Genomic DNA, 12197 nt, shown 5'->3' with positions numbered 1-12197 from the left:
GATACCACTGAGTTACAGGATGTTACAGTACAGATTCTTGTATGTCCTGAGTCTTCACTGACCTTGAAGTGCTAGGGCCAAGATGTTGGCTATCCTTGTAGCCCTTCTTTTTCTCTAATTTTTTGGTCTGCAAACTTAAGTTGTAAGTTTGAAGAGAAACTTCAACTTATTGAAGAGAAGCATATTGAAGAGAAGCTTAATGATATTATTGCCCTACAGCATAGGCAGTTGAGCTTAACATCACTATCTGTCTGAATATCAAATGCCTTAGACACAACATGGAACAGGTACTTTCCAACAATCGTTGATATGCTAAACTTTAAATCCCTATCAAATGTGAAAAAGATAGAAAATTAAAAAAAAATAAACAATTATACATTTTTGAAGGTCCTGCTTTCTGAATCCACATCACCTGGATTGACTTTTTATACTGCATCATCCTTGTATGAAACACACACACACACACACACACACACACACACGCTCTCACACGAAACATTTGTGAATTTTACAGCTTTACTGAAAAGTCTGAGGATAACAGGAATTACATCAGAGCCTTCTCATCTTCTCTCTGCCCTCTCTTTTCTTTTTATCATCTTTCCTCTTTCCATTGCAATCTTTCTTTCTCCCTTTGGAATAACAACCTGTTTTTGCTCATGCCAAGTTCCTTCAAGTCTGAGTGTGTCTCCCTGAAATTGTCCCTTGTCATAAGCTGTTTAATAACAGATTTATCCCATATACACATGGCATCTCCTAAGAGGGGTCCTGATAGAACATCCTTCTGTACCTTATCTTGCATTTCATCCTTATCTCCCTGGAAAACTATTGTCTCTGTCTGACTCTTATTTCATCGTTGGTCATCTGGCACAGTAGCACCCACACAGTAGGGCCACCCACTGCTTCCTGCCTGTGGCTCCTGGAAGGACCCTTTCTAAGTCAGCCACTGGCCTTGTCCTACTTGGGTTGCCTTTGTACATAAGTGACCCCGCACCTTCTCTTTTGACACCTTGTTGTAATGTGTAAGTAGATGAGCTTTGGCAAATTAATACTTTAGTATTTAGCTTATGAATTAGATGTGTCCAACCCAGAAGTGGTTTGGGGTGCACCTAGAGGAGCACTGGGAGGTTTTATAGGGAAAATGTGGAAGCAGATTGTTTGAAGTTTGAGCGACACAATGGCCTTATTTGGACTGTCCAGAAATTCAAGATAATAGTACTGTGTCAGTTGGTTGCCTGATTGGCTAAGCTTAGATGTTATTTTCTTTATATCTGAGCTAGATTCTAATGCCCACGGAATTAGAGCTACCTCAGTATGATGGTCTCTCAGTTATTATTATTATTATTTTTCCTCTCAGTTATTTTTAACGAATCTCACTAGCCCAATTTTGAAGAATAAGCCTGATTTAAAAAACCTCCAATTTCTGAAGGTGAGAGGTAAGCCCCTTACTCCAGGAGCTCCTTATGTAAGGATGGAAGCACTTCCTGGGGAGAGCGCTGAGGGGAAAATCAGTGAGTAGGCGGATAGTCAGTGTTGAGATGGCATCTTATCCCAGCACACAAGCTGGGTCCTAGATATGAGTTCCGCTTTTAGTGGGTTTTACTGAGTAGGAAAATGGAACACGGTTGTGGGTTCAGTGTTGCAGAGTGACTTGATGATTTATGAATTATGTAGCAGTAGTGACATGGTAGGCTAGGAGAAGAAAAGAAGTATGGAATGAGGGAGGGAGAGGGAGGGAAGGGAGAAAAGGAAATGAAAAGAAAGAAAGGAGGAAGGAAGGAAGAAAGGAAAGCATGAAGAAGGGAAGGCAAGATTGGAAATGCTGAGTGACTGTAGAGAACCGGCCTGTGTTGGCAGCAGTCAGGGGAATTCTCAGTCCAGCTGGATGCTGCTGCCTATTTTATCCTATCTGCTCCCCTTGGTAAATTTCTCTTAAATGAACTCTGCAGCCTGAGAAAGGCTGAAGGTGGCCAGAATCCCTCTTAGGGAATCTGCAGGTCATTCTGTGTCCCACTCTTTGCTTTCATGGGTGAGGCCTGAGTTCCACCGGTTCTCCTCTCTGCCTGTCCAGCTTGGGAACAGCCACCTGGCAGGTGTCCTGAGAGAAGCCTTAGAAGGGAAGGTGTTGATGCCTTCCACTGAGCACCTGTGTTCTGCAGGGCTTGGGGTGGAGGCATGGGACATATGCTAATTGAGATGAAATCAGTGACAAAGGTTCTAATTAATCATAATTTAAAGTGTGTCTGAAGGTGTCAACACACCCACTCCAAAATCCCTAGGGAATGGGGTGTTATTTTCCTAAGAAAGAAAGAAAATAATTTGTAGGTTAGTGTTTTGGATGGAGTGTGGCTTTCAAAGTGCTTCGGAATTTGATGTCAGCTTTGGCCCCTGGTCTCCTTGGGGGGAGCTGGGCCCAGTTTGAGATGTTTGTGGGATAGATGGAAGCCCGAGCTCCAGGCTCCAGCCAGAGCCTGCCCTGCTTGCTCTCAGGTCCCCCTGTCGCATCTCAGGCAAAAAAGGTGCTGCAAAGCCAGGAGTGGCCGGACAAGTCCAGGAGGCTTGCAGCGTGCCCACGGAAGTGCATCTTCAGGGGAAGAGCCTCTGTTGTTACTACAGACTTCAGGGTTGCCTGCCCCTCTCAAGAGTCTTGGGGCTCTGTGGGTAGGGTTGAGAGAAGCGGAGCCAAGCTCTTTCAGACCTGGTATTCAGGCAGCAGTGAGTCAGGTACTGTGTCTGTGTCCAGGCGCTGGTTTTCTCCTTGTGGATCATCTGATCCCATCTCTACTTCTCTTCCTTTGTGTCCTCACTTCTCAATACTTAGGAAGACTCATTGGCTCACTGTATCCCTTAATGGAAGGTTTCTTGGAGGAGGTGCTGGAAGTGGTGTCAGAGTTTCTGAGAATGCTCTTCCATTGGATCTGTGAAGAAGAGGAGGTGTCCACGTGCATGGGCCTCGGCCGCTTGCCTACAAAAGCCTGTGTGCTCAGGAATCTCATTAACACAGCAATCAGTTATGGGATTCAGTGGCTGGTTTCAACTTGGATTGCCTTGGAAATCAGTGTATTAGTGTCCAAGTCACATGCCTTGGGCACAGCAGCTGTCCTTCTGCCATTACACTCTGCCCTCTCTGATTTCTACCAGGATAACACACCATGATTTCTCTTTCTCTGTGCTTTCTTACTCTGTTGGGTTCTACTGTGAGAGTAAAGTTACTCCCTTGACTCCAACTGTCAGGACAGGTAGAAATGTGTTGAGTAGCAGCATCTCTCCTCCTGCTGTTGCCTGCCAGATTCTAGACCTCCGTGATGTCTGTACCTACTAAGAATAATACTGTGAATTTTAATGTGGCATCAGTTTCACTGTGGGTAAAGAAGATATGAGTGGGAATCCAGTATGTTATAGAGTCATTAAGGTAAACTTCCTAAAGTCATGATTTGGTGAAGAAATTTGGGTACATTCTTTTCCCAGTGAAACAGAACCACCGGAGAAAGATGTGGAGGAGATGCTGTGGGCACCTGTGGTTAAATCATAGAATTAGAAAGAAGTTAAAAGTCAATTGTATTAAAACTACATATTGAAGATTCTGAAGACGAAGTGGAGTTGAGATTTCCGTCAAGGGTTCCTAACCGTCACCATGGACTGGTACCTGTCCCCGGGCTGTGAGGAACTGGGCCACGTAGTAGGAGGAGTAGTGGCCAGCATCAGGGATTCATCTGTATTCCCAGCCACCTGGGTGTCACCCCTGTTAGTCAGTGGTGGCATTAGAGTCTCATTAGAGTGTAAATTTACTATGAGCTACTAGAAGAACCTAGATTGCTTGCATGTTATAAGAATCTCATGTAAAAATAGAAGGAATAAAATGGACAATAAATGTAAAGTTCCTGAATCAACCTGTTACTGTCCCATCCCCCATTCCCTTAGCCCAAGGAAAAATTTCCATGAAACCAGTTCCTCCTGCTAAAAACATTGGTGGCCCCGACTCTAGCCCATCATTTTTTTTTCTTTCAGGTTTCCCATATCAAAACTCCCAAGCAGATGGATGAATTCATAGAGATCCAAAGTTCAACAGGAACTTGGTACCAGCGCTGGCTGGTCAGATTCAAGACCACTTTTAAGCAGGTATGATTTGGGAGGGCTGCTCTGTGGGTGTCTATAACTTTAGCAGGTGAAGAACTAAGAGGCTAAGTACCCTCATCAGCCTACGGCAGCAGAGGCAGAAGCTCTGGCCAGAGATGTCGGGGCCCCAGACCATGTCTGCCCCTATCTTTCTAAGCATCTTTGAGGTACACACTCTCTAAACTCTGGTGTGTTTGTTGACTTTGGTTTTCTCTCTTAAGGCAAGGATGCTGACTAATCAGGGTGAGCACCTGCTTCTCTAGTGACTTATTAAGTAATCCACAGGAAGGAAGAAGGGAGTGAAATAAATCAATAGCTCCTTGAGGAGGCTTGTTAGTGATTTGGGGGAGAGATTTTTTCACAGAGGCAATGTCCTTTCTCCAGAGCACTGGCTTTTTCAGAGAAGAAGTAAGGGAGCAGCTGTTGAGGCAGCACTGAAGTGGGTGGTGTCCATGACGTGTCATCAATAAACATTTGGCTATCATCCCCACCCGTGGGTGGGGAAAACTCAGTACCCCAGATGGTCCAGTGCAGTTTGGTCCCATTCACGGAATAGCACATTCACAGGGCAAAAGCGGCAGCACTGTTGGAGCCTGAGGCCGGCAAGCAAGAAGAAGTGAGCTTCTCTGGTGCCGCTCTGGGAGACGACAGGTTGCTTCTTTCCTCTGGATCGCAGGCAGTTTGTTAGAAAAGCTGCAGCATAATGAGCTCCTCCAAGATGCACATTCCTTCCTTTAAGTGATCTTCTCTGGTCTGGATTTCAGGTCTGGGATAATGCTCTGTACTGTGTGATGGGGCCCTATAGAATGAACACCCTGATTCTGGCTGTGGTCTGGTTCACCATGGCTCTCAGGTGAGTTCTTTCCCGCTCGAGCCCCCTAATGTTCCTGAGTTTCACTTGTGCCCTTTCCACACAGAGGATTCACAGACTTTGCGTCGTCAGCTTGGATGCTTCCGGCAGCAATTGTTGGGCAGCGCCCTCTGGTGGCTTCTATTAGAGGAAAGTTTGCATCTGAGCAAGAATTTCTAGTACAGCAGGCTGTCAGGAGAGCTTCAGCCTCGGGCTAGTTCTGGTACTGACTGCAAGATGCTGTTCTCCTCCCGTCATCCTGTGACAAGGGGCTCTGTGTCTCAGGCAGAAAGAGGCTGTCTTTCCTGAGCTCCCTCCCCCATCTATACTGAGGTATAACTGGCAAACAAAAATTGCATAAATACATAAGGTGGGCAACTTAGTTTTGCTGTCCAAATACATTGTGACATAAGGGCCACGCTGAGCTAATGGACACGTTCCTCCTCTCACATAGTTACCATTTGTGTGCGTGGTGAGGACCTAAGGGATCGCCCCTCTTGGCAGACTTTAAGTAACACATGCAGCCTCTACCTGGTTGTACGTTGGTGATCATTAGCTAGCTGCTTTTTGTTAGTGGCTGCTAATTATTAAGCATCCTTCTTAACACCAAGAGAACTTTTCTCAGACCCATGCAGCCGACCTTCCTTCCTGTGGCCCGAGTTGGAAGTGGGCCAGGAGCCTATGGCTAAACTCATCTCGGGTAAACGAGATGGGATTTCCTAGTGGTTTTAGACTACTCAGGATTCACCTCCAAGCTGGAGATACGGGTACCTTTCTTAAGGGTTGACATCTATATACAATGAAGTTTCTGTTCGCCGTGAGAAGCTGGGAATGAGTGCCGTGCAGGCAGTCACCAGTGTTTATGAGAATACAAGAGAGAGAAAACAAAAAGCCTGCCCAATGCTGCATCCCACAATAAAGAAAACTGCAATTCCCCGTGTGCTTGGCTTCTCCTCCTTGACACTGCTGACTTGTACCCTACCCTCTGCATTAATCTCCACGTAATAGGACCTTTCTTTCTGTGTGAATTTTGGATTCTGCTTACGGCATCACAGGGCTGCTTTACTGTGTATAGGAAGTGCTTATAACAGTTTCTGACATATAATAAGTGTTCAATAAATTGCTAGTGCCAACAGGGAACCTCTAGGCAGATTAAGCCTGCATCTGGGAAATTATTTTGCTCACCACTGCCTGTGTCTAAAACATACCCTGCCTCACCCCAGGAAAGTTAATGGGCTGTAATGTCCTCTGTGATTATGGGGTGAAGGTGGGGAGATCGCATGTGCTTCTAGACCCAGGCAGGTGTGAGTATTGTGCCTGCTGCTGACTTGTGCTCCCTAAACCATTCAAGCTGCCTGAGAATATTTTGGAAGCCAAATATGATCTATGCTAGGATTCAACTGACTAGTAGTTTATTTTTAATATTTATTTATTTATTTATTTGCGGAACTGGGGCTTGAACTCAGCCCCTTGAGCTTGACAGGGAAGCACTTATTCCACTGAGCTATACCCCCGGCCCCAGTAGTTTATTTTTTAAAGGATATTTATTTATTCTGTATATTAGGGAAGGGTCTACAGGGTGTTCAGGGTCTCACTACAAGATAAGACTTGTAGTGATTCTCCTGTTTACAGCCTCCCAAGAGCTAAGATTACAGGCTCGTGCCACTATGCCCAGTCTCAATCGCCATCTCAGCATGCCCCGGGGGCAGGACTGGCATGGCAGGCCAAGAGATTGAACCCCTGGCCCCTGCGCCTGCTTGCAGGTGCTTTAATCTGCTGAGCTATTTATCTGGCCCCTTGCTAGTAGTTTTAAAAAAGTTTTATTTATATTTATTTATGTTTCATTTCAATTTGTGAAGTAGGTAATACATTTCCAATGTTGAAACAACAGAGAAATCAAGAATTCATTCCTTCTCCCTCCACCCACTGCCTTCTGCCTCCTGTATATACTCATCTTTTATTTTCCTATTTATCATTCTGTTGATGCTTTTTGTGAAAGTAACCAAATAATTACGTGCATATATTCTCGCATCTTCTTCCTTTTCTTTCTCAAAGGGACACATTTCACATTTATCTTCTGTGCTCACTGGTCTAACCCAGAGTCTCCTCTTACCAGCACACTGAGGTTTTCTTTCTTCTTACAGCACCTGCGCCTCATGGCGCATTGCACCTTCTGTTCCTGGGGCCTTCTCAGTAGTCTCCTGGGAGGTTTTTAGACCTGTGTTGCTGGAAACAGGGCCACACTGAGTCACTGTGTCTGTGGGCCACTTTATATTTGGGCTGATTTATCAGTGGACTAGATTCTTAGACATGGACTTGAAGGGTAAAAAGAGGTAAATGCATAAGTGATATTTTTAGGTGTGGACATTCTTCCCCATATGGTAGCATACAATTTTGTCCCTATCCTAGCAATTTATGAAAGCACCTGTTAGCCTGCAGTCTTCCCAACAGAGTGTTTTAGCAAACTTTGGGGCTTTGACAATCTGCTAACTGAGAGCGGTGCGGTTTTTATTCACATTGCCCTGATTATAAGTGGGACTGAACAGCTTTTATATATGTTTAATGTCTGAGGTTTCTTGAATGGGCCATCTTGAATTTTCCAGGTACAAAGTTATAACACCTACAAATAGAGATAGTTTTGTTTCTTGCTTTGCAAGTTTACAACCCTACTTCTTTCCCTCCTCTGACCAGAACTGGGGATTGAACTCAGGCCCTTGAGCTTGCCAGGCAATCACTTATTCTGCTGAGCTATCTCCCCGGCCCCCTCCTCTGAGTTGGCTAAGACCTACAAGATGGTGCTAAGTACTCGTGGTGATAATTTTTATCCTTGCCTTGTCCTAATGCCGGTGGGAATGTGCTTGGTGTTCCCTGTTCACTAAGATTTTGACTCTTGAGCTGAGATATGGTAAGGAAGTGTTGATGGTCCATGATTTACCAGAATGATTCTTTTTGGTACTGAGGATGGAGCTCAGGGGCGCTTGCCTCTAGGTAGGTGCTGTGCCATTGAGCTACACTCCAAGCCCAGCAATGAATTTTTTAAATCAAATACCTTTTTTGCCTCTATGAAGATGGCCACATTTTTTTCTTAGCTATATTAATATGATGAATTACTTTATTGTTTCATAGTGAACCCAATTAATACGTTTAAAAAGTCTGACCCACAACAAGCCAGGAGTGTAGACTATGGTTGTGAAGGAATCAGTTGTAGTGCTACCACTCAGACGTTCTGTCTTCTCTCTTCCAGCTATTACGGTCTGACAGTTTGGTTCCCTGACATGATCCGGTATTTTCAAGATGAAGAGTACAAGTCTAAAATGAAGGTGTTTTTTGGTGAGCACGTGTATGGTGCCACCATCAACTTCACCATGGAAAATCAGATTCACCAACATGGGAAGCTTGTGAATGACAAGTAAGTGTGTGGCCAGGGCCTTCCTTTGGATCAGGGTGGCAGTCTGGGGACCGTTCTGGGGAGAGATGAGAATTCAGTGTGGAGGGCATGAGTGCTGTCACTGTCATCACAGCCTGCCTGGAGTGACACAGTCATCCCCTGGAGCTGCTTGTATTGTGCTGGCCCTCTCTTCTTCTGCTCTTCACTCTATAGACTGTTTATTGAAGGGTGTGACATGTGGCCGAGGACAGTCACTTGGAGCAGAAAGCTGCACTCTATTAATGGTGCCATGTTCGACATTCAGCTGCACACAGACACCTCTGCAGGTGCCCACTCCTCTTTGTATCACTAGGGATTGAATCTGAGAAGACCTTCACACTGAGCTACATTTTTTTAAAAAAATTTTTTGTTTTAGTTTTGAGACAGGGACTTACTAAGTCGCTAAGTTGCCCAGGCTGGGCTCAAACTTGCTATCCTCCTGCCTCAGCCTCCCAGAGGGCTGGGTTGTAGCTGTGTGTCACCACGCCTGCCCATGGTCACTCTCATTAACTCTACTTGGCAAACTTGTTGGGTTGTAAGTGATAAGTATGTGAGCAGCCAGAGGCCATGCAGTGGCAGCACCAGAAATAAAAGGACTGAGAGCTCTCTAAGGACCTCTCCTGAGGTCCCTGACATAATCTGGGACCCGGCTGTTGAGCTTTTTCTTGAACTCATGGAGCAGCTCCATGCTGGGCCTCTTATGGTTCCGCCTTTTGCTGTTCTTTCACCTACTGTCACACTGCAGGGTTAATCAGTGCACTCTGTGGCCAGCCAGGGGCGTTGTCCTGTAGAGGAAAACCATGCCATATTAGCAGAGCCCTCTTGCCATGGGTGGGGTGCTGTCTCCTCAGTGTATTTTATTCCTCCTCTTCCTAGATCGGGACCAATGACTCGGGTGGTCTGGGCTTCTGGGCTTGAAGGTTGCCTGTCTGAGGATGCCCTTGGCTGGTGCCACAGTGGGTCAGGAGGATGCGAGCTACATTTACTCAGGCTGCATGATTCTCCTTCCACGAGTGTCTGGTTTCTCAGGAAAGGCCCTGTTCATGTGTTGTGATGGCCAACCAGTGGGAAGGGTCCAGGGGCCCCTGCTCCCAGCTGTCTACCTGGCTCTGACAGGTCAGAGCTTAGCAGCGGCTCCCTGTTGATTGGGGAGAGGGAAATCAAAGGATGGCTGTCAGTCCTCCATGTATGAGACCTTCAGGGAGGAAGCTTCAGGGACGAGGTGTTGTTGGGTACAGAGTCTCCAGTTTTAATTTTTAAAAATGCTGATGCTCAGCGACCAACCTCTTTGCATTTGTCTAAGACATCCACAGATCCTGTGCTCAGATGCTCAGAGTCCCTGAGGGCTGCACCAGGGGATGGCACTAGGGTGGCAGATCTAGAGCTGGGGTGGTGAAAGGTGAGGCATGTTTCATCCGTGGGGTCAGGAGAATGGGCATCAGCCTGTCCAGGAAGAAATGCAGCCCTACCTCTACCACAGCACTTGGCAAAGATTGAAAGCTAAGGGACACCAATTCCTGAAGAGACTAATTCACTCAAGGAAACTTCATGATGAAGCTCCCAACGTTCAGTCCTACTCTGCTGTGACACGGGAACAGTGCCCACGATGCCAGCAGGTGTCGCTGCAGAAGCCAGCTTTACTTAGCTCTCTTCTGTACCAGCCACATTGTGCTTCAAAAGCCCCACATGAATCACAATACCCCTGCAAGAGGTCGGGAATATGTGACTTTACAAGTGGGGAAACAGAGCCTGAGGAACTGGCTCAAGGCCGTGCAGCTAAGAGAAATAGAAAGGTCCGTAAACAGCGTCTGGCCCATGCTGGCACTGCAAATACCGTCTGACTCGGAAGCCTTCCATTTCCACAGAGGCTCTGGCTTACGTGGTGTTTTCTGCACTCGAGGAGTTCATTGCAATGTTAGCATCCTTGTAATTTCTGTTTAATTTTTTAAAAAATTTGTTTTCATTGTCTTGATACCAGGTCTCGCTACACAGTTTGGACTTGGAGTGTTCCTCTTGTCTCAGCCTCCCAAATGCTGGGATTACAGGCATGTGCCACCATGCCCAGTTTTGGGGCCAGCATGGCATGTGGTACCAGGGATCAAACCTGGGACCTTGCGTGTTCCAGGCAGGTGCTGAGACCACCGAGCTATCTGCCCAGTCCACATCCTTGTAATTTCTAACAGGTGCATTTTAGAGTTCTAAGTCTCAGTTATGCAGAAGTTGGATTTTTTGGGTCCACTCTGTCCTTTTAGCTTTTCTTAGTGTTCTCCTAGCTGTCAGCACCCTTCTGGGTAGAAGTGCGGGTCCAGCCAGGGCTGCTGAGAGCAGGGGTCTCATCTATGGACCCAGGACCGCCGGAACCACAGTGTCACTGCCAAGGGTCTGGGAATACATAGGGGCCCTTGAATCACCTGAGACTAGATGCAAACATTCTTCTCACGTGTGTGCTCCCTGTCTAGTGTTTCAAATATATCAGATATTTTTCTGTGATTATTAAAACGTGAATTCCTTCAAAGTTATTCTGAGCTTACTGAAACTTTTGTCATATGTATTTTTAACCAGTGGGGACTGAAAGTCTACTTTAACTTCTCTAGCTTGGAGCTCATGAGGTTTTCACCTAGTAAAGTGAACAGAAAGTGTTTTTCCCTTGCGCTAAGTAGGATTGACACTGAAGAACCGCGCTTCGCTTCTTTTCTTGAGGAGTCCTGCCCTCTGCTGGTCATGAGCGGCAACACTTGGTCTTGGAAAACCTCCAGCCTGATGTTAAACCAGAATAACCAGCTGTTTTTCAGCCTCCTTCGGGCATTTCTCTGGGTCAGTACTGCCCCTTAGACATCTTCCCCACCTCGCTGGTTTAAAATTTATGTGGAGATTATTTCTTTTTTTGACTGTCGCCTACGCGGAGAAGGACATCTGTGTGTGAACAGAGCTTCAGATTTCATGGATTTGTCAATAAAGAACATCGTGTAGAAGCCAGACCCTCATCCCACTGTAAACCAGGAGGTCCCGAGAAGGAAAAAGCGCACAGACTGGTTCGGATCTGCTCCCCAAGCGCCATCTGCCGCTTCCTGGTACTTCTTAGGGGACCTGGTGACCCCGAGTATTTTTCCAGAATTCATGAGTTCTTTTGGAAAATGCAAGACAGGGAAGAGAATAAGTTCATCACTTATACCTCGAGCCAAATGTTAGGTCAGGTTTCACTTACTTTCAGTTAAAAGCAGGGTCGGTTTTCATCCCAAAATTTGTACTAATTAATTAACTTACTCTCTCCTGCTGGGAAGAAATCTGTTTGGCAGGGCTGGCTTCCCTGAGGATTAAAAGGGGGAAGAGCTTTCTCCGACTAGGTCTCCTTGGACACCAGGAAAGGTGCTAATTCCTGTCTGTGATAGGTCACAACCCGGAGGTAACATCCTCATCCTCGGGCTTCCTCCCAACCGAAAGGAAGTTGATGTGTTCTGAATATTCAGAGTCGCAACTTCCAAGGGGCAGGCATCACTGTTTACACAGACAATTTGTTCGTGAAGGATAAAAGTTTCTATGAAAAGTTGGACGTAGGTAACTCAGAATCAAAACAAAATTTTCAGGGCTTTAGCTTTAAAATAAGGTCCACAGGGTAGCAGGAAGCAGGGTAGGAGCAGAGCGAAAGCAGACAACTTGCAGCTGGATAAAATGAAGGTTGACTTCATGTTGAAATAGCACTTGTAGGGTGTGCAAAGAGCTGACGGTGTTCTTTGGTTTAAAAATAATGCTACAAAATGTGATTATGAAAGAATTTTTATAACTTATAGACCTAGAAGTGGAATCATA

The 12197-nt window shown here is 45.9% G+C and overlaps 1 protein-coding gene across 2 annotated transcripts in view; it reads left to right on the top strand.

Annotated features, from left to right (window-relative positions):
* Sv2b (synaptic vesicle glycoprotein 2B) overlaps positions 1-12197 on the top strand; it is a 241076-nt gene that overhangs the window by 193806 nt on the left and 35073 nt on the right. For both annotated transcript variants that reach the window (XM_023712764.1, XM_023712762.1), the window contains exons 7-9: positions 4006-4116; positions 4878-4966; positions 8208-8372. In XM_023712764.1, coding sequence (XP_023568532.1) covers positions 4006-4116; positions 4878-4966; positions 8208-8372 — 365 coding nt within the window. The remainder of the gene's footprint in view (positions 1-4005; positions 4117-4877; positions 4967-8207; positions 8373-12197) is intronic.

Source organism: Octodon degus, unplaced genomic scaffold (assembly GCF_000260255.1).
Source record: "Octodon degus isolate 3935 unplaced genomic scaffold, OctDeg1.0 scaffold00002, whole genome shotgun sequence".
Classification (NCBI taxonomy): domain Eukaryota; kingdom Metazoa; phylum Chordata; class Mammalia; order Rodentia; family Octodontidae; genus Octodon; species Octodon degus.
Note: the sequence above shows the minus strand (reverse complement) of the source record. Positions and strands in the feature narration are given on the sequence as shown.